Source organism: Bombina bombina, chromosome 1 (assembly GCF_027579735.1).
Source record: "Bombina bombina isolate aBomBom1 chromosome 1, aBomBom1.pri, whole genome shotgun sequence".
NCBI classification, from domain to species: domain Eukaryota; kingdom Metazoa; phylum Chordata; class Amphibia; order Anura; family Bombinatoridae; genus Bombina; species Bombina bombina.
In genome coordinates, this window is record NC_069499.1 from 1,531,351,266 (window position 1) to 1,531,376,666 (window position 25,401).

Sequence of the window (25,401 nt, forward strand, 5' to 3'; positions counted from 1 at the left end):
TGTTTTATGCTTACCTGATAAATTCCTTTCTCCTGTAGTGTAGTCAGTCCACGGCCCGCCCTGTTTTTTTATGGCAGGTCTAAATTTTTAAATTATACTCCAGTCACCACTGCACCCTATAGTTTCTCCTTTCTCGTTTGGTTCTTGGTCGAATGACTGGGTGTGACGTAGAGGGGAGGAGCTATATAGCAGCTCTGCTTGGGTGATCCGCTTGCACTTCCTGTTGGGGAGGAGTTAATATCCCAGAAGTAATGATGACCCGTGGACTGACTACACTACAGGAGAAAGGAATTTATCAGGTAAGCATAAATTATGTTTTTGCCCAGTCCAAGCCAGTCTGGAGACCTAATCAGACTTGGAACAAGGGGAAACAGGCCAAAAAGCCTGCTGCTGCCTCTAAGACGACATGGAGTAGCCCCCGATCCGGGACCGGATCTTGTGGGGGGCAGACTTTCTCTCTTCGCCCAGGCTTGGGCAAGAGACGTCCAGGATCACTGGGCTCTGGAGATTGTTTCCCAGGTATATCTTCTGGATTTCAAAGCTTCATCTCCAAAGGGGAGATTTCATCTCTCACAATTATCTGCAAACCAGATAAAGAGATAGGCATTCTTACATTGCGTTCAAGACCTACTAGTTATGGGAGTGATCCACCCAGTTCCAAAGGAGGAACAGGAGCAGGGCTTCTATTCAAATCTGTTTATAGTTCCCAAGAAAGAGGGAACTTTCAGACCAATCTTGGATCTCAAGATCCTAAACAAATTTCTCAGGGTCCCATCCTTCAAGATGGAGACTATTCGAACCATCCTACCTATGATCCAGGAGGGTCAATATATGACTACCGTGGATTTAAAGGATGCTTATCTACACATTCCGATACACAGGGATCATCATCAGTTTCTCAGGTTCGCCTTCCTAGACAGGCATTACCAGTTTGTGGCTCTTCCCTTCGGGTTAGCCACGGCACCAAGAATCTTTACGAAGGTTCTAGGGTCCCTTCTGGCCGTTCTAAGGCCACGGGGTATAGCAGTGGCCCCTTACCTAGACGACATCCTGATACAGGCGTCGACTTTTCAAATCGCCAGCTCCCATACGGACATTGTTCTGGCATTCCTGAGGTCTCACGGGTGGAAGGTGAACGAAGGAAAGAGTTCACTCTCCCCTCTCACAAGAGTTTCCTTCCTAGGAACTCTGATAGATTCAGTAGAATTGAAGATTTATCTGACAGAGGTCAGGTTGTCAAAACTTATAACTTCCTGCCGTGCTCTTTATTCCACTTCTCGTCAGTCAGTGGCTCAGTGTATGGAGGTAATCGGATTAATGGTAGCGGCAATGGACATAGTTTCGTTTGCCCGTCTACATCTCAGACCACTGCAACTTTGCATGCTCAATCAGTGGAATGGGGATTACACAGATTTGTCTCCTCTACTAAATCTGGATCAAGAGACCAGGGATTCTCTTCTCTGGTGGCTATCTCGGGTCCATCTGTCCAAGGGAATGAGTTTCCGCAGGCCAGAATGGACTATAGTAACAGATTCCAGCCTTCTGGAACTCCCTGATGGCTCAGGGTTCGTGGACTCGGGAGGAGACCCTCCTTCCGATAAACATTCTGGAACTAAGAGCGATATTCAATGCTCTTTAGGCTTGGCCTCAGCTAGCTGCGATCAGGTTCATCAGATTTCAGTCGGACAACATCACGACTGTAGCCTATATCAACCATCAGGGGGGAACAAGGAGCCCCCTGGCAATGTTGGAGGTTTCAAAGATAATTCTATGGGCAGAGGTTCACTCTTGCCATCTCTCAGCTATCCATATCCCAGTAGTAGAGAACTGGGAGGGGGATTTTCTAAGTCGGCAGACTTTTCATCCGGGGGAGTGGGAGCTCCATCCGGAGGTATTTGCCCAGTTGATCCAACTATGGGGCAAACCAGAACTGGATCTCATGGCGTCTCGTCAGAACGCCAAGCTTCCTTGTTACGGGTCCAAGTCCAGGGATCCCAAGGCAGCGCTGATAGATGCTCTAGCAGCGCCCTGGTCCTTCAGCCTGGCTTATGTGCTGCCACCGTTTCCTCTGCTCCCTCGTCTGATTGCCAAGATCAAGCAGGAGAGACCTTCAGTGATTTTGATAGCTCCTGCGTGGCCACGCAGGACATGGTATGCAGATCTGGTGGACATGTCATCCTTTCCACCATGGACTCTGACGCTAAGGCAGGACCTTCTACTTTAAGGTCCCTTCAAACATCCAAATCTAATTTCTCTGCGTCTGACTGCTTGGAGATTGAACGCTTGATTCTTTCTAAGTGTGGTTTTTCCGAATCGGTCGAAAGCCTGTCACCAGGAAAATCTATCATAAGATTTGGTGTGAATCCAAGGGTTACTCATGGAGTAAAGTCAGGATTCCCAGAATATTATCTTTTCTCCAAGAAGGATTGGAGAAGGGATTGTCGGCTAGTTCCTTAAAGGGACAGATTTCTGCTCTGTCTATTCTTTTGCACAAACGTCTGGCTGAGGTTCCAGACGTTCAGGCATTTTGTCAGGCTTTAGTTAGAATCAAGCCTGTGTTTAAACCTGTCGCTCCGCCATGGAGTTTAAATTTAGTTCTTAGTCCTTCGAGGGGTTCCGTTTGAACCTTTGCATTCCATAGATATTAAACTTTTATCTTGGAAAGTTCTGTTTTTAGTAGCGATCTCCTCGGCTCAAAGAGTTTCGGAGTTATCTGCTTTACAGTGTGATTCCCCTTATCTGATTTTCCATGCAGATAAGGTAGTGTTACGTACCAAACCTGGGTTTCTTCCTAAGGTGGTATCTAATAAGAATATCAATTAGGAGATTGTTGTTCCTTCACTGTGTCCTAATCCTCCTTCAAAGAAGGAACGTCTTTTACACAATCTTGATGTGGTTCGTGCTTTAAAGTTTTATTTACAAGCTACAAAGGATTTTCGTCAAATATCTGCTCCGTTTGTTGTGTACTCTGGACAGAGGAGAGGCCAAAAGGCTTCGGCAACTTCTCTATCTTTTTGGCTAAGAAGCATAATCCGCTTAGCTTATGAGACTGCTGGCCAGCAGTCTCCTGAAAGAATTACAGCTCATTCTACTAGAGCAGTAGCTTCAACATGGGCTTTTAAACATGAGGCCTCTGTTGAACAGATTTGTAAGGTGGCGACTTGGTCTTCGCTTCATACCTTTTCTAAATTCTATAAATTGGATACTTTTTCTTCTTCTGAGGCTATTTTTGGGAGAAAGGTCTTACAGGCAGTGGTGCCTTCCGTTTAAGTTCCTGCCTTGTCCCTCCCTTCATCCGTGTCCTAAAGCTTTGGTATTGGTATCCCACAAGTAATGGATGAACCAGTGGACTGGATACACCTTCACAAGAGAAAACAAAATTTATGCTTACCTGATAAATTTATTTCTCTTGTGGTGTATTCAGTCCACGGCCCGCCCTGTCATTTTAAGGCAGGTGTTTTTTATTTTTAAACTACAGTCACCACTGCACCCTATAGTTTCTCCTTTTTTCTTGCTTGTCTTCGGTCGAATGACTGGGGGTGGCAGTTAGGGGAGAGGCTATATAGACAGCTCTGCAGTGGGTGTCCTCTTGCAGCTTCCTGTTGGGAAGGAGAATATCCCACAAGTAATGGATTAACCAGTGGACTGGATACACCACAAGAGAAATAAATTTATCAGGTAAGCATAAATTTAGTTTTTTCAAATGGTGCCAAAATGTACTATTTTACTATAGAACAGGGTCTGGGCTGATAGCCTTTCAGGCTGTGGGAACTGGTGGAGTTTTAGCTTCACTGTTCCTCCCATACTTGTGCTGCCTTTCAGTATGTGGTCTTAGAGAATATTAAAGGGACACCGAACCCAATTTTTTTCTTTTGTGATTCAGAAAGAGCATGCAATTTTAAGCAACTTTCTAACTTACTCCTATGATCAATTTTTCTTAGTTCTCTTGCTATCATTATTTGAAAAAGAAGGCATCTAAGCTTTTTTTCTGGTTTCAGACTCTGGACAGCACTTTTTTTATTTGTTGATGAATTTATCCACCAATCAGCAAGGACAACCCAGGTTGTTCACCAAAAATGGGCCAGCATCTAAACTTACATTTGCATTTCAAATAAAGATAACAAGAGAATGAAGAAAATTTAATAATAGGAGTAAATTAGAAAGTTGCTTAAAATTTCATGCTCAATCTGAATCATGAAAGAATTTTTTTTGGGTACAGTGTCCCTTTTAACTAAGATCCTTCTGCTTTCTCAGGAGGAAGAGTGGACCTCTTGACACTGGAAATATCATGCTGTTCCTCATCATGGAGGTAAGGGCAGTCTTTTTTACTCTGGGGCCATGCAGCATATCTCAGATTCGACTGTACTCTGCCTTTGATATTGAAAAGTATGTGGGTTCTCATTAGATAAAGGAGAGCCGACATACTGCTTAACATCCAGACACTCTGGCATTTAGTTTTTCGCCTAGAAGCGCTAGGACATTATGTGGGTATATACCTGTGTTATTGGGCTTGACTCTATTATGTTTATTAGGGTATAGAGATGGTTGACGCTGGGGATCCGGTTCCTAAGAACGGTACAACTAAAATTTAGTGCTTGAGTGTTTGTACAAGGATCCGGTACATGGCGGTACTTTCCTTTATTTTCCCGGGGTTTGTGTGAACATGTTACGCCCACGAGGGGCAGAGTTTGGTGCCGCGCGCTTAGCCGCACAGTTTCCTTTCAACTGAGTTCCGGTCGCATCTCCTCACGGCTCTTAAGATTGCGTGCTGTAGTGTGACGGGCGATCTTAGGGAAGCCGGTCTTAAGGAGTTAACGAGTGTTCTCGTGGAGACAGGTAGGAGCCGCAGCAGAGCTGCGGCAGGTTGACTATCTCATTTTGTTTTTACAATACAATCCAATGTGAATTTTATGACTCGTGCAGGGAGTGGGATATAAATATATACAGCCTTATCTCTTCACATTATATATCGATCTTTTATAGAAGTTTACTTCTTAAAGACACAGTACAAAAAGTATTTTTAAACTGTCTACTGAATTTTTAAATTACAATTTCAGTATTTGACCAAGCTTGCATTTGCATCTGTTATCATGGATGACCTTGAAACAGTGTACATGTCCTATGTGTTTAGATGCCATTGTGAGAACCCCCTGTTACGCTTTGTCCCTCATGCATTGAAAGGGCTTTACAGTGTAAAGAACAAATTTTCTTTAATAAAGATGTATCTAATGAATGTTCTCAGACTGAGATTCAGGGTATGCCGCATCTTTCTCCCCAAGCGTCACAGCCTTTAACGCCCAATCAAGTGACACCATGTTCTTCAACTGCGTCTGCCTCATTTACTCTGCAGGATATGGCTGCAGTTATGTCATCCACCCTTACAGAAGTTTTATCTAAGTTTCCAGTGTTACAAGGCAAAAGCAGGAGGACAGAAGCCCTTGTGGTCCCTGCGACTTCTGATGCTTTGATGGCTATCTCTGATATACCCTCCCAGGGCTCTGAATTGGGGGTTAGAGAGAACCTGTCTGAGGGGGAACTGTCGAATTTAGGAAGTGCTTTGCCCCAGACAGATTTGGATGTCATCTCTTTCAGATTTAAACTTGAACACCTCCGTCTGTTGCTGCGGGAGGTTTTGATCACTCTGGACAACTGTGACTCTATTGTGGTACCACCAGAGAAATTGTGTAAGATGGACAAATACTTAGAGGTTCCTTCTTATTCTAACGTCTTTCCGGTTCCCAAGAGAATTTTTGAAATTGTTACACGGGAATGGGAAAGACCGGGTATCCTGTTCTCACCTTCCCCTATTTTTAAGAAAACGTTCCCTATAGCTGACACCGTTCAAGACTCTTGGCTACGATCCCTAAGGTGGAGGGAGCTATCTCTACCCTGGCTAAGCGTACCACTATCCCTATTGAGGACAGTTGTGCTTTCTAAGACCCTATGGATAAAAAGTTGGAGGGTCTTCTAAAAAAGCTATTTGTTCATCAAGGATTTCTATTACAACCGACGGCCTGCATTGTACCAGTCACAACTGCGGCTGCGTTTTGGTTTGACGCCTTAGAAGAGTCTCTTAAGACTGAGACTTCTTTAGAGAAAATAATGGATAGAATTAAGGCCCTTAATATGGCTAATTCTTTTGTTACGGATGCCGCCTTTCAGATCGCAAAATTAGCGGCTAAGAATACAGGATTTTCTGTCTTAGTGCGCAGAGCCTTATGGTTAAAATCTTGGTCTGCGGAAGTGTCCTCTAAATCCAAGCTTTTGGCTATTCCTTTCAAAGGAAAGACCCTGTTCGGGCCTGACTTGAAAGAGATCATTTCTGACATTACGGGAGGTAAGGGTCACCTCCTACCTCAGGATAAAACATCTAAGCAAAGGGGTAGACAGAGTAATTTTCGTTCCATTCGAAATTTCAAGGGAGTCCCCTCTTCCGCTAAACAGGAAGGGAATTTTGCGCATGCCATGTCCATCTGGAGACCCAACCAGGCTTGGAACAAGGGTAAACAACCCAAGAAGTCCGCTGCTGCTCCCAAAACAGCATGAAGGGGCGGCCCCCGATCCGGGACCGGAACTAGTAGGGTGCAGACTTTCTTTGTCCAGGTTTGGATAAGAGACGTTCAGGATCCCTGGACACTAGAAATTGTCTCAAGGGTATCAGTTAAAGTTCAAAAATTCCTTCTCAAGGGGAAGGTTTCTGCTTTCACGATTATCTGTAGACCAGATAAAGAGGCGTTCTTACGTTGTGTAAAAGACCTCTCTACTATGGGAGTAATTTGTCCCGTTCCAATACAGGAACAGGGGCAGGGGTTTTACTCAAATCTTTGTGGTTCCCAATAAAGAGGGAACGTTCCAACCCATTTTAGATCTCAAGAGTCTAAAGTTTCTCCGAGTTCCATCCTTCAAGATGGAGACTATTCGGACAATTCTTCCATTGATACAGGAGGGTCAATATATGACTACCGTGGACTTAAAGGATGCATATCTTCATATTCCTATTCAGAGATCATGAGATTCCTGAGGTTTGCCTTTCTGGACAAACATTTCTTTTACAAGATATGACAATTTCACGGATTTCATCCTTATGGAATATCGCCTCCTGGTCAGCAGGAGGCGGCAAAGAGCTCCACAGCAGAGCTGCATAAATAGCTCCTCCCTTCCCCCCCAAGCCAGTCATTCTCGTTGCCTGCGTTAGTGATAGGAAGAGGTAAAGTGAGGTGTTTCGATTCTTCAATCAAGAGTTTATTTTCAAATAGTGCCAAAGTGTACTATTTTACTATAGATAGAGCAGTCTCTGAAGTTATAGCCTTTTGGCTATGGGAACTGGTGGGGTTTTAGCCTCACTGCGCCTCCCATTATTGTGCTGCTCTGATGGTCTTAGAGAACCTTAACTAAGACCCTTCTGTCTTCACACGACCTCAGGAGGAAGAGTGGACCTCTTGACACTGATTTTTCATGCTGTTCCTCAGCATGGAGGTAAGTGCAGTTTTTTTACTCTGGGGCTCTGCAGCATATCCCAGACCTGACTGTACTTAATCCTCTATCAGGGCTTCCCTGCTTCAACCCTAAACATTCTGAGACAGTAAATACAATAGAAGGGTTGGGGTTTTTATGGGGTTAAACACAATATCATCTAAGAACAATATAGTGATATCTGACATATTTATTCCCCAAACATTCTGAGACAGTAAATACAATAGAAGCGTTAGGGTTTTATAAACACTGTATGTTTTTATGTTGGGCAGCTCTGGTTATGGTGGCAGCTTGCACACTTTGCTGGATGAGTATTTGGCTGGCGCTAGGGACTTTACCCGAGGTTGTGTTTAAACTTTGTAAATAGGCTCCGGTAAATGGCGGTTCACAGTATTTTTGCGGTTAGGTTTACGTCCACGATGGGCGGGGTTTGTTTGCGCGCTCTCCGCGCAGTATCGCCTCCATTAGGTTCCGGCTAGCAGCGTTCCTCACGGCACCTAAGTTTGCTTCCGTAAAACATTTGCAAGTGAACTTAGGTGCGCTGTACGAGGGGTAGAAGTGTTGAGCACGTGGAAGGTAGGAGCTGCAGCGGGGTGACTGTTAATTTTTCCAAGTAGTTGGAAAAGAGCCAGTAAGTTAATTTGTAGTTACTATCGCCACAGGTAGTGTGGTTAGTGTCTTTTTTGCCTGCAAGGGGTTTGCGCAGAGGGAGCTTTTTTTAAAGACACAAGTTTGGTTTTTGTGTTCCTGTTATCATGGATGACATTAAGCAAAGTACATGTACCATGTGTTTAGATGCCATTGTGGAACCCCGTTACACTTTGTGACTCTTGTATTGAGAGAGCCTTAAAATGTAAAGAAAATATATTTTTTAGTAAAGATATGTCTAAAGATGGTGCTCAGACTGATGAGATACAGGGTATGCCGCAACTTTTCCCCCAAGCGTCACAGCCTTTAACGCCCGCTCAAGTGATGCCATGTTCTTCATCGGCGTCTGCTTCTTTTACCTTGCAGGATATGGCTGCAGTCATGTCATCTACTCTCACAGAAGTTTTATCTAAGTTGCCAGTGTTACAGGGCAAACGCACCAGGACAGAGACCCATGTGTTTCCTGCGACTTCTGATGCTTTTATGGCTATCTCTGATGTACCCTCCCAGGGATCTGAATTGGGGGGTAGAGAGACCCTTTCTGAGGGGGAACTGTCTGACTCAGGAAGTGCGTTACCTCAAACAGATTTGGACGTCATGTCCTTCAGATTTAAACTTGAACATCTCCGCCTGTTGCTGCGGGAGGTTTTGTTGACTCTGGACGACTGTGACTATTGTGATACCTCCAGAGAAATTGTGTAAGATGGACAAATAGTTAGAAGTTCCTTCTTACTCTGTCTTTCCGGTTCCTAAGAGAATTAAGGAAATTGTTACACGGAATGGGAAAGACAGGGTATCCAGTTCTCACCTTCCCCTATTTTTAAGAAGATGTACCCTATAGCTGACACAGTTTGTGATTCTTGGCAAACGATCCCTAAGGTGGAGGAGCTATTTCTACCCTGGCTAAACGTATGAATATCCCTATTGAGGACAGTTGTGCCTTCAAAGACCCTATGGATAAAAAGTTGGAGGGTCTTCTAAAGAAGCTTTCTCCAACATTGGTGTGTCCGGTCCACGGCGTCATCCTTACTTGTGGGATATCTCTTCCCCAACAGGAAATGGCAAAGAGTCCCAGCAAAGCTGGCCATATAGTCCCTCCTAGGCTCCGCCCACCCCAGTCATTCTCTTTGCTGTTGCACAGGCAACATCTCCACGGAGATGGTTAAGAGTTTTTTGGTGTTTAAATGTAGTTTATTCTTCTATCAAGTGTTTGTTATTTTAAAATAGTGCTGGTATGTACTATTTACTCTGAAACAGAAAAAGATGAAGATTTCTGTTTGTGAGAGGAAGATGATTTTAGCAGACAGTAACTAAAATCGATTGCTGTTTCCACATAGGACTGTTGAGATGAAGTAACTTCAGTTGGGGGAAACAGTTAGCAGACTTTTCTGCTTAAGGTATGACTAGCCATATTTCTAACAAGACCATGTAATGCTGGAAGGCTGTCATTTCCCCTCATGGGGACCGGTAAGCCATTTTCTTAGTCAAACAAACAGAATAAAGGGCTTAATATGGGCTAAAAAACTGGTAGACATTTTTATGGGCTAAATCGATTGCTTTATTTGGGCATTTTATTCATATTTATGCTGACAATTCGCATTTATAAACTTGGGGAACGTTTATTAAACGGCAGGCACTATGTTAGACACCTTTTCCAGTCAGGGGGCCTTCCTAGTTATAGATGGAGCCTCATTTTCGCGCCATTACTGCGCAGTTGTTTTGGGAGAACAGGGCATACAGATGCATGTGTGAGGATCTGAAATTTGCTGGAAAAGCTTCTAGAAGGCGTCAATTGGTATCGTATTCCCCTCTGGGCTTGGTTGGGTCTCAGCAAAGGCTATAGCTGGGACTGTATAGGGGTTAAATTTGTAAACGGCTCCGGTTCCGTTATTTTAAGGGTTAAAGCTCTGAAATTTGGTGTGCAATACTTTTAATGCTTTAAGACCCTGTGGTGAAATTTTGGTAATTTTTGAACAATTCCTTCATACTTTTTCACATATTCAGTAATAGTGTTTTCTGTTTAAAATTTAAAGAGACAGTAACGGTTTTGTTTTAAAACGTTTTTTGTGCTTTGTTGACAAGTTTAAGCCTGTTTAACATGTATGTACCATCAGATAAGCTATGTTCTATATGTATGAAAGCCAATGTGTCTCCCCATTTAAATTTATGTGATAATTGTGCCATAGCGTCCAAACAAAGTAAGGACAGTACTGCCACAGATAATGAAATTGCCCAAGATGATTCCTCAGATGAGGGGAGTAAACATGATACTACATCATCTCCTACTGTGTCTACACCAGTTTTGCCCACACAGGAGGCCCCTAGTACATCTAGTGCGCCAATGCTTATTACCATGCAACAATTAACGGCTGTAATGGATAACTCCATAGCAAATATTTTATCCAAAATGCCTACTTATCAGAGAAAGCGCGATTGCTCTGTTTTAAACATTGAAGAGCAGGAGGGCGCTGATAATTGTTCTGTCATACCCTCACACCAATCTGAAGGGGCCATGAGGGAGGTTTTGTCAGATGGAGAAATTTCAGATTCAGGAAAAATTTCTCAACAAGCTGAACCTGATGTTGTGACATTTAAATTTAAATTAGAACATCTCCACGCACTGCTTAAGGAGGTGTTATCTACTCTGGATGATTGTGACAACTTGGTCATTCCAGAGAAATTATGCAAGATGGACAAGTTCCTAGAGGTTCCGGTGCACCCCTACGCTTTTCCTATACCCAAGCGGGTGGCGGACATAGTAAATAAGGAGTGGGAAAAGCCCGGCATACCTTTTGTTCCCCCCCCTATATTTAAGAAATTATTTCCTATGGTCGACCCCAGAAAGGACTTATGGCAGACGGTCCCTAAGGTCGAGGGGGCAGTTTCTACTCTAAACAAACGCACTACTATTCCTATCGAAGATAGTTGTGCTTTCAAAGATCCTATGGATAAAAAATTGGAGGGTTTGCTTAAAAAGATTTTTGTACAGCAAGGTTACCTTCTACAACCCATTTCGTGCATTGTTCCTGTCACTACAGCAGCGTGGTTCTGGTTCGAGGAACTAGAAAACTCGCTTAGTAGAGAGACTCCATATGAGGAGGTTATGGACAGAGTTCACGCACTTAAGTTGGCTAAGTCTTTTATTTTAGATGCCGCTTTGCAATTAGCTAGATTAGCGGCGAAAAATTCAGGGTTTGCTATCGTGGCGCGCAGAGCGCTTTGGCTAAAGGCTTGGTCAGCGGATGTGTCATCCAAGACAAAATTGCTTAACATCCCTTTCAAAGGTAAAACTCTATTTGGACCAGAATTGAAAGAGATTATTTCAGACATCACTGGGGGAAAGGGCCACGCCCTTCCACAAGATAGGCCTTTCAAGGCCAAAAATAAGTCTAATTTCTCCAACATAGGTGTGTCCGGTCCACGGCGTCATCCTTACTTGTGGGATATTCTCTTCCCCAACAGGAAATGGCAAAGAGCCCAGCAAAGCTGGTCACATGATCCCTCCTAGGCTCCGCCTTCCCCAGTCATTCTCTTTGCCGTTGTACAGGCAACATCTCCACGGAGATGGCTTAGAGTTTTTTAGTGTTTAACTGTAGTTTTTATTATTCAATCAAGAGTTTATTTTAAAATAGTGCTGGTATGTACTATTTACTCTGAAACAGAAAAGAGATGAAGATTTCTGTTTGTAAGAGGAAAATTATTTTAGCAACCGTTACTAAAATCGATGGCTGTTCCACACAGGACTGTTGAGAGGAATTAACTTCAGTTGGGGGAACAGTGAGCAGACTTTTGCTGCTTGAGGTATGACACATTCTAACAAGACGATGTAATGCTGGAAGCTGTCATTTTCCCTATGGGATCCGGTAAGCCATTTTATTACAGACAGTAAATAAGGGCTTCACAAGGGCTTTTTAAGACTGTAGACATTTTCTGGGCTAAATCGATTTATATATAAACATATTTTATACTCCATAGCCTTGAGGAATTATTTTAATCTTGGGAATTTTGTAAAATAACCGGCAGGCACTGTATTGGACACCTTATTCTCTAGGGGCTTTCCCTAATCATAGGCAGAGTCTCATTTTCGCGCCTGTATTGCGCACTTGTTTTTGAGAAGCATGACATGCAGATGCATGTGTGAGGAGCTCTGATACATAGAAAAGACTTTCTGAAGGCGTCATTTGGTATCGTATTCCCCTTTGGGCTTGGTTGGGTCTCAGCAAAGCAGATACCAGGGACTGTAAAGGGGTTAAATATAAAAACGGCTCCGGTTCCGTTATTTTAAGGGTTAAAGCTTCCAAATTTGGTGTGCAATACTTTTAAGGCTTTAAGACACTGTGGTGAAATTTTGGTGAATTTTGAACAATTCCTTCATACTTTTTCGCAATTGCAGTAATAAAGTGTGTTCAGTTTAAAATTTAAAGTGACAGTAACGGTTTTATTTTAAAACGTTTTTTGTACTTTGTTATCAAGTTTATGCCTGTTTAACATGTCTGAACTGCCAGATAGACTGTGTTCTGAATGTGGGGAAGCCAAGGTCCCTTCTCATTTAAATAGATGTGATTTATGTGACACAAAATTTAGAGAAAATGATGCCCAAGATGATTCCTCAAGTGAGGGGAGTAAGCATGGTACTGCATCATCCCCTCCTTCGTCTACACCAGTCTTGCCCACACAAGAGGCCCCTAGTACATCTAGCGCGCCAATACTCCTTACTATGCAACAATTAACGGCTGTAATGGATAATTCTATCAAAAACATTTTAGCCAAAATGCCCACTTATCAGCGAAAGCGCGACTGCTCTGTTTTAGAAAATACTGAAGAGCATGAGGACGTTGATGATATTGTTTCTGAAGGGCCCCTACACCAGTCTGAGGGGGCCAGGGAGGTTTTGTCTGAGGGAGAAATTTCAGATTCAGGGAAAATTTCTCAACAAGCTGAACCTGATGTGATCACATTTAAATTTAAGTTGGAACATCTCCGCGCTCTGCTTAAGGAGGTGTTATCCACTCTGGATGATTGTGAGAATTTGGTCATCCCAGAGAAACTATGTAAAATGGACAAGTTCCTAGAGGTCCCGGGGCCCCCCGAAGCTTTTCCTATACCCAAGCGGGTGGCGGACATTGTAAATAAAGAATGGGAAAGGCCCGGTATACCTTTCGTCCCTCCCCCCATATTTAAAAAATTGTTTCCTATGGTCGACCCCAGAAAGGACTTATGGCAGACAGTCCCCAAGGTCGAGGGGGCGGTTTCTACTCTAAACAAACGCACCACTATACCCATAGAAGATAGTTGTGCTTTCAAAGATCCTATGGATAAAAAATTAGAAGGTTTGCTTAAAAAGATGTTTGTTCAGCAAGGTTACCTTCTACAACCAATTTCATGCATTGTCCCTGTCACTACAGCCGCGTGTTTCTGGTGCGATGAGCTAGAAAAGGCGATCACTAGTAATTCTCCTTCTTATGAGGAGATTATGGACAGAATCCGTGCTCTTAAATTGGCTAATTCTTTCACCCTAGACGCCACTTTGCAATTGGCTAGGTTAGCGGCGAAAAATTCTGGGTTTGCTATTGTGGCGCGCAGAGCGCTTTGGTTAAAATCTTGGTCAGCGGATGCGTCTTCCAAGAACAAATTGCTTAACATTCCTTTCAAGGGGAAAACGCTGTTTGGCCCTGACTTGAAAGAGATTATCTCTGATATCACTGGGGGCAAGGGCCACGCCCTTCCTCAGGATAGGTCTTTCAAGGCCAAAAATAAACCTAATTTTCGTCCCTTTCGTAGAAACGGACCAGCCCAAAGTGCTACGTCCTCTAAGCAAGAGGGTAATCCTTCTCAAGCCAAGCCAGCCTGGAGACCAATGCAAGGCTGGAACAAGGGAAAGCAGGCCAAGAAACCTGCCACTGCTACCAAGACAGCATGAGATGTTGGCCCCCGATCCGGGACCGGATCTGGTGGGGGGCAGACTCTCTCTCTTCGCTCAGGCTTGGGCAAGAGATGTTCTGGATCCTTGGGCGCTAGAAATAGTCTCCCAAGGTTATCTTCTGGAATTCAAAGGGCTTCCCCCAAGGGGGAGGTTCCACAGGTCTCAATTGTCTTCAGACCACATAAAAAAACAGGCATTCTTACATTGTGTAGAAGACCTGTTAAAAATGGGAGTGATTCATCCTGTTCCATTAGGAGAACAAGGGATGGGGTTCTACTCCAATCTGTTCGTAGTTCCCAAAAAAGAGGGAACGTTCAGACCAATCTTAGATCTCCAGATCCTAAACAAGTTTCTCAAGGTTCCATCGTTCAAAATGGAAACCAATCGAACAATTCTTCCTTCCATCCAGGAAGGTCAATTCATGACCACGGTGGATTTAAAGGATGCGTATCTACATATTCCTATCCACAAGGAACATCATCGGTTCCTAAGGTTCGCATTCCTGGACAAGCATTACCAGTTCGTGGCACTTCCGTTCGGATTAGCCACTGCTCCAAGGATTTTCACAAAGGTACTAGGGTCCCTTCTAGCGGTGCTAAGACCAAGGGGCATTGCAGTAGTACCTTACTTGGACGACATTCTGATTCAAGCGTCGTCCCTTCCTCTAGCAAAGGCTCACACGGACATTGTCCTGGCCTTTCTCAGATCTCACGGATGGAAAGTGAACGTAGAAAAGAGTTCTCTATCTCCGTCAACGAGGGTTCCCTTCTTGGGAACAATAATAGACTCCTTAGAAATGAGGATTTTTCTGACAGAGGCCAGAAAAACAAAACTTCTAAACTCTTGTCAAATACTTCATTCCGTTCCTCTTCCTTCCATAGCGCAGTGCATGGAAGTAATAGGTTTGATGGTAGCGGCAATGGACATAGTTCCTTTTGCGCGCATTCATCTAAGACCATTACAACTGTGCATGCTCAGTCAGTGGAATGGGGACTATACAGACTTGTCTCCGACGATACAAGTAAATCAGAGGACCAGAGATTCACTCCGTTGGTGGCTGTCCCTGGACAACCTGTCACAGGGGATGAGCTTCCGCAGACCAGAGTGGGTCATTCTCACGACCGACGCCAGTCTGATGGGCTGGGGCGCGGTCTGGGGACTCCTGAAAGCTCAGGGTCTTTGGTCTCGGGAAGAATCTCTTCTACCGATAAATATTCTGGAACTGAGAGCGATACTCAATGCTCTCAAGGCTTGGCCTCAGCTAGCAAAGGCCAAGTTCATACGGTTTCAATCAGACAACATGACGACTGTTGCGTACATCAACCATCAGGGGGGAACAAGGAGTTCCCTGGCGATGGAAGAAGTGACCAAAATCATTCAATGGGCGGAGACTCACTCCTGCCACTTGTCTGCTATCCACATCCCAGGAGTGGAAAATTGGGAAGCGGATTTTCTGAGTCGTCAGACATTACATCCGGGGGAGTGGGAACTCCATCCGGAAATCTTTGCCCACATTACTCAATTTTGGGGCATTCCAGACATGGATCTGATGGCCTCTCGTCAGAACGTCAAGGTTCCTTGCTACGGGTCCAGATCCAGGGATCCCAAGGCGACTCTAGTAGATGCACTAGTAGCACCTTGGACCTTCAAACTAGCTTATGTATTCCCGCTGTTTCCTCTCATCCCCAGGCTGGTAGCCAGGATCAATCAGGAGAGGGCATCGGTGATCTTGATAGCTCCTGCGTGGCCACGCAGGACTTGGTATGCAGACCTGGTGAATATGTCATCGGCTCCACCATGGAAGCTACCTTTTGAGACGAGACCTTCTTGTTCAAGGTCCGTTCGAACATCCGAATCTGGTCTCACTCCAACTGACTGCTTGGAGATTGAACGCTTGATCTTATCAAAGCGAGGGTTCTCAGATTCTGTTATTGATACTCTTGTTCAGGCCAGAAAGCCTGTAACTAGAAAAATTTACCACAAAATATGGAAAAAATATCTGTTGGTGTGAATCTAAAGGATTCCCTTGGGACAAGGTAAAAATTCCTAAGATTCTATCCTTTCTTCAAGAAGGATTGGAGAAAGGATTATCTGCAAGTTCCTTGAAGGGACAGATTTCTGCCTTGTCTTGTGTTACTTCACAAAAAGCTGGCAGCTGTGCCAGATGTTCAAGCCTTTGTTCAGGCTCTGGTTAGAATCAAGCCTGTTTACAAACCTTTGACTCCTCCCTGGAGTCTCAATTTAGTTCTTTCAGTTCTTCAGGGGGTTCCGTTTGAACCCTTACATTCCGTTGATATTAAGTTATTATCTTGGAAAGTTTTGTTTTTGGTTGCAATTTCTTCTGCTAGAAGAGTTTCAGAATTATCTGCTCTGCAGTGTTCTCCTCCTTATCTGGTGTTCCATGCAGATAAGGTGGTTTTACGTACTAAACCTGGTTTTCTTCCGAAAGTTGTTTCTAACAAAAACATTAACCAGGAGATAGTCGTGCCTTCTTTGTGTCCGAATCCAGTTTCAAAGAAGGAACGTTTGTTGCACAATTTGGATGTTGTTCGCGCTCTAAAATTCTATTTAGATGCTACAAAGGATTTTAGACAAACATCTTCCTTGTTTGTTGTTTATTCTGGTAAAAGGAGAGGTCAAAAAGCAACTTCTACCTCTCTCTCTTTTTGGATTAAAAGCATCATCAGATTGGCTTATGAGACTGCCGGACGGCAGCCTCCTGAAAGAATCACAGCTCATTCCACTAGGGCTGTGGCTTCCACATGGGCCTTCAAGAACGAGGCTTCTGTTGATCAGATATGTAAGGCAGCGACTTGGTCTTCGCTGCACACTTTTACCAAATTTTACAAGTTTGATACTTTTGCTTCTTCTGAGGCTATTTTTGGGAGAAAGGTTTTGCAAGCCGTGGTGCCTTCCATTTAGGTGACCTGATTTGCTCCCTCCCTTCATCCGTGTCCTAAAGCTTTGGTATTGGTTCCCACAAGTAAGGATGACGCCGTGGACCGTACACACCTATGTTGGAGAAAACAGAATTTATGTTTACCTGATAAATTACTTTCTCCAACGGTGTGTCCGGTCCACGGCCCGCCCTGGTTTTTTAATCAGGTCTGATAATTTATTTTCTTTAACTACAGTCACCACGGTATCATATGATTTCTCCTATGCAAATATTCCTCCTTTACGTCGGTCGAATGACTGGGGAAGGCGGAGCCTAGGAGGGATCATGTGACCAGCTTTGCTGGGCTCTTTGCCATTTCCTGTTGGGGAAGAGAATATCCCACAAGTAAGGATGACGCCGTGGACCGGACACACCGTTGGAGAAAGTAATTTATCAGGTAAACATAAATTCTGTTTTTCGTTCCTTTCGCAATTTCAGGAACGGACCGGCCTCTAATTCTGCATCCTCTAAGCAAGAGGGTAATGCCTCACAACCCAAACCAGCCTGGAAACCGATGCAAGGCTGGAACAAGGGTAAGCAGACCAAGAAGCCTGCCGCTGCTAACAAAACAGCATGAAGGAGTAGCCCCCGATCCGGGACCGGATCTAGTGGGGGGCAGACTCTCTCTCTTTGCTCAGGCTTGGGCAAGAGATGTTCAGGATCCCTGGACGCTAGAAATAGTTTCTCAGGGTTATCTTCTGGAATTCAAGGAACTACCCCCAAGGGGAAGGTTCCACATGTCTCACTTATCCTCAAACTAAATAGAGACATACGTTCTTACATTGTGTAGAAGACCTGTTAAAAATGGGAGTGATACACCCAGTTACAATAAAGGAACAAGGAATGGGATTTTATTCCAATGTGTTCGTAGTTCCCAAAAAAGAGGGAACTTTCAGACCAATTTTGGATTTGAAGATCCTAAACAAATTTCTCAGGGTACCATCGTTCAAGATGGAAACCATTCGAACGATTCTACCCACTATTCAGGAAAGTCAATTTATGACTACCGTGGATCTAAAGGATGCGTACCTACATATTCCTATCCACAAAGAACATCATCAGTTCCTAAGGTTCGCTTTTCTGGACAAGCATTACCAGTTTGTGGCCCTCCCATTCGGGTTAGCCACTGCTCCAAGGATTTTCACAAAGGTACTAGGGTCCCTTCTAGCGGTTCTAAGACCGAGGGGCATTGCAGTAGTACATTACTTGGACGACATTCTAATTCAAGCGTCGTCCCTGTCAAAAGCAAAGGCTCATACAGACATCGTTCTGGCCTTTCTCAGATCACACGGATGGAAGGTGAACATAGAAAAAAGTTCTCTGTCTCCGTCGACAAGAGTTCCCTTCTTGGGAACAATAATAGATTCCTTAGAAATGAGGATTTTTCTGACAGAGGTCAGAAAGTCAAAACTTCTAAGCTCTTGTCAAGTTCTTCACTCTGTTCCTCGTCCTTCCATAGCGCAGTGCATGGAAGTAGTAGGGTTGATGGTTGCAGCAATGGACATAGTTCCTTTTGCACGAATTCATCTAAGACCATTACAACTGTGCATGCTCAAACAGTGGAATGGGGACTATACAGACTTGTCTCCAATGATTCAAGTAGATCAGAAGACCAGAGATTCACTCCGTTGGTGGCTGACCCTGGACCATCTTTCCCAGGGAATGAGCTTCCGCAGACCAGAGTGGGTCATTGTCACGACCGACGCCAGTCTGGTGGGCTGGGGCGCGGTCTGGGAATTCCTGAAAGCTCAGGGTCTATGGTCTCGGGAAGAGTCTCTTCTCCCGATAAACATTCTGGAACTGAGAGCGATATTCAATGCTCTCAGGGCTTGGCCTCAACTAGCAAAGGCCAGATTCATAAGGTTCCAATCAGACATGACGACCGTTGCGTATATCAATCATCAGGGGGGAACAAGGAGTTCCCTGGCGATGAAAGAAGTGACCAAAATAATTCAATGGGCGGAGGATCACTCCTGCCACCTGTCTGCGATCCACATCCCAGGTGTGGAAAACTGGGAGGCGGATTTTCTGAGTCGTCAGACATTCCATCCGGGGGAGTGGGAACTCCATCCGGAGATCTTTGCCCAAATAACTCAATTATGGGGCATTCCAGACATGGATCTGATGGCGTCTCGTCAGAACTTCAAGGTTCCTTGCTACGGGTCCAGATCCAGGGATCCCAAGGCGACTCTAGTAGATGCACTAGTAGCACCTTGGACCTTCAACCTAGCTTATGTATTTCCACCGTTTCCTCTCATTCCCAGGCTGGTAGCCAGGATCAATCAGGAGAGGGCCTCGGTGATCTTGATAGCTCCTGCGTGGCCACGCAGGACTTGGTATGCAGACCTGGTGAATATGTCATCGGCTCCACCATGGAAGCTACCTTTGAGACAGGACCTTCTTGTTCAGGGTCCATTCGAACATCCAAATCTGGTCTCCCTCCTGCTGACGGCTTGGAGATTGAACGCTTGATTCTATCGAAACGTGGGTTTTCAGATTCTGTGATAGATACCCTGGTTCAGGCCAGAAAACCGGTAACTAGAAAGATTTACCATAAAATATGGAAAATATATATCTGTTGGTGTGAATCCAAAGGATTCCCATGGAATAAGATAAAAATTCCTAAGATTCTCTCCTTTCTACACGAAGGTTTGGAGAAAGGATTATCTGCAAGTTCTCTAAAGGGACAGATCTCTGCTTTATCTGTTTTACTACACAAAAGACTGGCAGCTGTGCCAGATGTTCAAGCATTTGTTCAGGCTCTGGTTAGGATCAAGCCTGTTTACAGACCTTTGACTCCTCCCTGGAGTCTAAATCTAGTTCTTTCAGTTCTTCAAGGGGTTCTGTTTGAACCTTTACATTCCATAGATATTAAGTTACTATCTTGGAAAGTTTTGTTTTTGGTTGCAATTTCTTCTGCTTGAAGAGTTTCAGAGTTATCTGCTCTGCAGTGTTCTCCGCCCTATCTGGTGTTCCATGCAGATAAGGTGGTTTTGCGTACTAAGCCTGGTTTTCTTCCTAAGGTTGTTTCTAACAAAAGATTTCAGACAAACATCTTCCTTGTTTGTTGTTTATTCAGGTAAAAGAGGTCAAAAAGCGACTTCTACTTCTCTTTCCTTTTGGCTTAAAAGCATCATCCGATTGGCTTATGAGACTGCCGGACGGCAGCCTCCTGAAAGAATCACAGCTCACTCCACTAGGGCTGTGGCTTCCACATGGGCCTTCAAGAACGAGGCTTCTGTTGACCAGATATGTAAGGCAGCGACTTGGTCTTCACTGCACACTTTTGCCAAATTTTACAAATTTGATACTTTTGCTTCTTCGGAGGCTATTTTTGGGAGAAAGGTTTTGCAAGCTGTGGTGCCTTCCGTTTAGGTAACCTGATTTGCTCCCTCCCTTCATCCGTGTCCTAAAGCTTTGGTATTGGTTCCCACAAGTAAGGATGACGCCGTGGACCAGACACACCAATGTTGGAGAAAACAGAATTTATGCTTACCTGATAAATTACTTTCTCCAACGGTGTGTCCGGTCCACGGCCCGCCCTGGTTTTTTTAATCAGGTCTGATGAATTATTTTCTCTAACTACAGTCACCACGGTACCATATGGTTTCTCCTATATATATTTCCTCCTGTCCGTCGGTCGAATGACTGGGGTGGGCGGAGCCTAGGAGGGACTATATGGCCAGCTTTGCTGGGACTCTTTGCCATTTCCTGTTGGGGAAGAGATATCCCACAAGTAAGGATGACGCCGTGGACCGGACACACCGTTGGAGAAAGTAATTTATCAGGTAAGCATAAATTCTGTTTTTTGTTCACCAGGGATATTTATTACAACAGACGGCCTGCATTGTACCAGTCACAACTGCGGACGCCTTTTAGTTTGACGCCTTAGAGGAGTCTCTTAAGACTGAGACTTCTTTAGAAGAGATAATGGACAGAATTAAGGCCCTTAAGCTGGCTAATTTTTGTCACAGATGCCACATTTCGGATCGCCAAATTGGCGGTCAAGAATGCCGGATTTTCCATTTTAGCGCGTAGAGCCTTATGGTTAAAATCTTGGTCTGCGGATGTGTCCTCTAAATCCAAGCTTTTGGCTATTCCTTTCAAGGGAAAGACTCTGTTCGGGCCTGATTTGAAAGAAATCATTTCTGACATTACGGGAGGTAAGGGTCACCTCCTCCCTCAAGATAAGACCTCTAAGCAAAGGGGACGACAAAGTAATTTTTGCTCCTTTCGCAATTTTAAAGGGGTCCCCCCTTCCTCCTCCGCTAAACAGGAAGGGAATTATCCTCAAGCCAAGCTCACCTGGAGACCCAACCAGGCTTGGAACAAGGGTAAGCAACCCAAAAAGCCAGCGACTGCTTCCAAGACAGCATGAAGGGGTGGCCCCCGATCCGGGACCGGATCTAGTAGGGGGCAGACTTTCTCTCTTTGTCCAGGATTGGATAAGAGACGTTCAAGATCCCTGGACACTAGAAATTGTGTCTCAAGGGTATCAGTTGGAGTTCAAAAATTCCTTCCCAAGGGGAAGGTTTCTTTCACGATTGTAGACCAGATAAAAAGAGAGGCGTTCTTACGTTGTGTAAAAGACCTCTCCACTATGGGAGTAATTGGTCCCGTTCCAATACAGGGGCAGCGGTTTTACTCATCTCTTTGTAGTTCCTAAAAAAGAGGGAACGTTCCGAACCATTTTAGATCTCAAGTCTAAACAAGTTTCTCAGAGTTCCATCCTTCCAGATGGAGACTATTCGGACAATTCTTCCATTGATCCAGGAGGGTCAATATATGACTACCGTGGATTTAAAGGATGCATATCTTCATATTCCTATCCACAAAGATCATCACAAGTTCCTGAGGTTTGCCTTTCTGGACAAACATTTTCAGTTCGTGGCTCTTCCTTTCGGACTGGCCACGGCACCCAAGATTTTCACAAAGGTTCTAGGGTCTCTGCTAGCGGTTCTCAGACCGCGTGGCATTGCAGTGGCACCTTATCTAGACGATATACTAATCCAGGCGTCTTATCAACTGGCAAAGTCTCATACCGACATGGTTCTGTCCTTTCTAAGGACTCACGGGTGGAAGGTGAATCTAGAAAAGAGTTCACTAATTCCACAGACAAGGGTTCCTTTCCTAGGAACTCAGACTCTATATGAGACTGTTGGACAGCAGGATCCTGAAAGAATTACGGCTCATTCTACTAGGGCTGTGGCTTCCTCATGGGCATTTAAAAATGATGCTTCTGTTGAACAGATTTGCAAGGCTGCAACTTGGTCGTCTCTTCACACTTTTTCCAAATTTTCCAAATTTTATACTTTTGCCTCGTCTGAGGCTGTTTTTGGGAGAAAGGTTCTTCAAGCAGTGGTGCCTTCCGCTTAGGTTCCTGTCTTGTCCCTCCCTTTCATCCTTGTCCGATAGCTTTGGTATTGTATCCCATAAGTAAGGATGAAATCCGTGGACTTGTCATATCTTGTAAAAGAAAAGGATATTTATGCTTACCTGATACATTTATTTCTTTTACGATATGACGAGTCCACGGCCCTCCCTGTAGTTTTTCTAAAGACCGGTTTTTATTTTTGTTAAACTTCAGTCACCTCTGCTCCTTGGCTTTTCTTTTCTCTTCCTAACCGGTCGAATGACTGGGTTGGGGGGGAAGGGAGGAGCTATTTATGCAGCTCTGCTGTGGAGCTCTTCGCTTCCTCCTGCTGACCAGGAGGCGATATCCCGTAAGTAAAGATGAAATCTGTGGACTCGTCATATCGTAAAAGAAATTTATCGGGTAAGGATAAATTTCCTTTTTTAAGATTAAACAAATGCTACAAATAAAGGTTCTCAGTGGTTGATCGATACTTCCACAGCTAAGTTGGAAGGGAGTAACATATTACACAGATATAAAACACCTAAGGTTGTATTTATTTCTGTTAGTACAGGTACAGTACACACTAATTTTACAAAACAAGAAAATTTATTTTTTTAATGCCCTACTTTAGATGCTACAAAAGAAAATTTTAAGTCTGAATGTAATACACCATTGTTTATTTTAATACTTTGCTTTCTTATAGAAAAAAGGAGTTCAGATGATAAAAAAAGTAGAGAATCCAGTAGTCGAGAAAAGCAGAGTGAATCTCGAAAAACTGAAACTAAGGAGTTGGCTTCACCACTGGAGGTTAATGGGGCCAATGAAGGCAATAAATCTGAAGGTGACACTCAGTCCAATTAAAACTGATCTGATTTGACCTCTGATCAGTCAGAGGTAAGTGTATGATTTCTCACTTTTGCTAAGTCTTTTTTTTGATAGAATTTAACGGTGCAGCGTAAGTATGCACAGATGAAGAACGGTCAAAACAGATTTAGAAGACAGAACAGCTTCAAATGCAAGAAAATACTAGTCCTGCAAAATATATGGAGGTATACAGTTTTTTTCTTTTGGCTATTTTTTTTTTCTAGTCAACGCGTTCACTGTTCTGCCCCTTTTTTTTACTTTGGTGTATTTTTAAGACATTAGCTGTTAATTTGTAAGTTAGAGATGATTGATATTAACTGTCGTAATATATAACCATTTTGTATGTAAAGTGCATTTGGTTTATTGGCAGTATCATTCATTTTTTGAGCGCGTTAATTTAAAGGCACATTTTGGACTAGTTTTATTTAAAAAAACAAAACTAATTGTGAAGGATGTTACTAGTATTTTGCTTTATTACCTTGCATTCTAATGCAGTTTGTTCTGTAACTCGAGAACCAGTAGCATTGGATTGATGGAAGTGTAGGGTTTTTGAATAATTGCAGCTGACTGCCATACCTCAAACAGCGTTGGTGTTGTAAGCGGCCCATGAAAAACCAAATTAAAAATCAAGGATTCAGTCAAACTAAGCAGGTACTCATGCCAGGTACTCCTTTTCTCTACCGAAATCCATGTTTGAATGATGTTACCTCTAATATTGTAAGCTTACTTTATGTATTTTTTTTGTTTTTTATTTTTTGTCTGTCTACAAAAGAGCAATAGAGCCATTTTGGTTTTATGTTTCTTTTAGTATCAAAAATATTTTCTTATTGCTTAACAGTTTGGAATTTTCTTTTGGCTGTATGTAGGGATGCAGTGACGCCCAGTCTTAGATTACTTAAGATATTTATTTGCAATAAATACTCGATAATATCGTCTTGTTACATTCTTTGCAAGCTTTTAAGAGGTATGTGATTAATTTTTCCTACTCAGTAGGAGAATTTATAGATTATTGTAGTTCATTTAAAGGATGATTGTAGATATACTTTTATAGACTCTGCAAACTGGGAAATATGTAATGGCTCCCTATATCATTTTAGCTGAGTTAATCTGTTCCCTTGCATGAGATCAATAAGAAAGGTGTAGCTATTATTTTCTTTAAACTAAATGTAATTCTCTGAACTTTTCTGGCTTTTGAGTTGTCAAGTAATTTTTTTTTTCTTTCTTCAAATCTTGCTTTTTAGGGTCAATATGGATAACTTGGGAGTTCAGCGTCTTAAATGAAGATCTTCTTCTTTAAATGAGGTGACCGAAACCTGTAATGAAAATTAAAGTTCAGTTAGAAATGGTTTTATTCAATTTAAGTTCAGGACTGATGTAAAATAAATATATATATATAGTTGATTTTGTGCTGTTGCCCATATCAAATATTAGTCCCGGCTTTTGCCTTCAGGACTTTCTATAATATATTATAGGCTCTGGGCTTGCACATTGTTTAATTAAAAGCTTTTTCGGACTTGGAGGCATACATCTGTTTGTGAACCACGTTATTTTTTTTTTACAATTAGATTTAGATTATATGATACAAATAAAGCATCTTCTCATTTTTGTTGTAAATGTGCTTCATTGTCATTTGAGAAGCTTGGTATTAAAATGCTTTTTCCAAATAAACTTGTGGTTACAAGTAAGTTTTTGTTTTTGCTTTTATTTTATATGTGAACATGGTCTCTTATGGTTAAGTAGAGCTAATAACATAAATTTAGTGGAGAAAAATTAGATAAACTGGTAACATGTCTTAAAAATTAATTGTAGTTACGGATAAAAAATTTTTGTGTGGCAGAAAGTGTCATTACTGCATATGTGTTTCCCATCTGAAGCATATATCCCATTTGATACACTTCTGAATTAGATGAAGAAAAAGCATGTGATTATAAAGGGATAATATACCAAAAGGTAAAGCATTTAGCAAGTATAGTTAAAGGGACATTAGTTTGTATGTAGGTGTCTACTCGCACATGTACATATAGTAGTAGTTGAGCAGTCAAGAAATAAAGCTTGTCCAGAGGGAAAATACTAGTCTACAGTATACACATCTGCCTCTCTGGGGCAGTGGAATAACAGTTTTCAAGCTTAGTAACAATTAACTGTTGAACACAACGACAAAAAAATTGGTTACTTCTGGTTCTGAGTTGTATTTCCACC

General features: G+C 43.1%; 1 protein-coding gene across 1 annotated transcript in view; it reads left to right on the forward strand.

Moving 5' to 3' along the window:
- LUC7L3 (LUC7 like 3 pre-mRNA splicing factor) overlaps nucleotides 1–24,887 on the forward strand; it is a 122,515-nt gene extending 97,628 nt beyond the window's left edge. The window contains exon 9 of the mRNA XM_053721670.1: nucleotides 23,042–24,887. Within this exon, the coding sequence (XP_053577645.1) occupies nucleotides 23,042–23,199 (158 nt within the window). The 3' untranslated portion in view covers nucleotides 23,200–24,887. The remainder of the gene's footprint in view (nucleotides 1–23,041) is intronic.
- The last annotated feature ends 514 nt before the right edge of the window (nucleotides 24,888–25,401 follow it).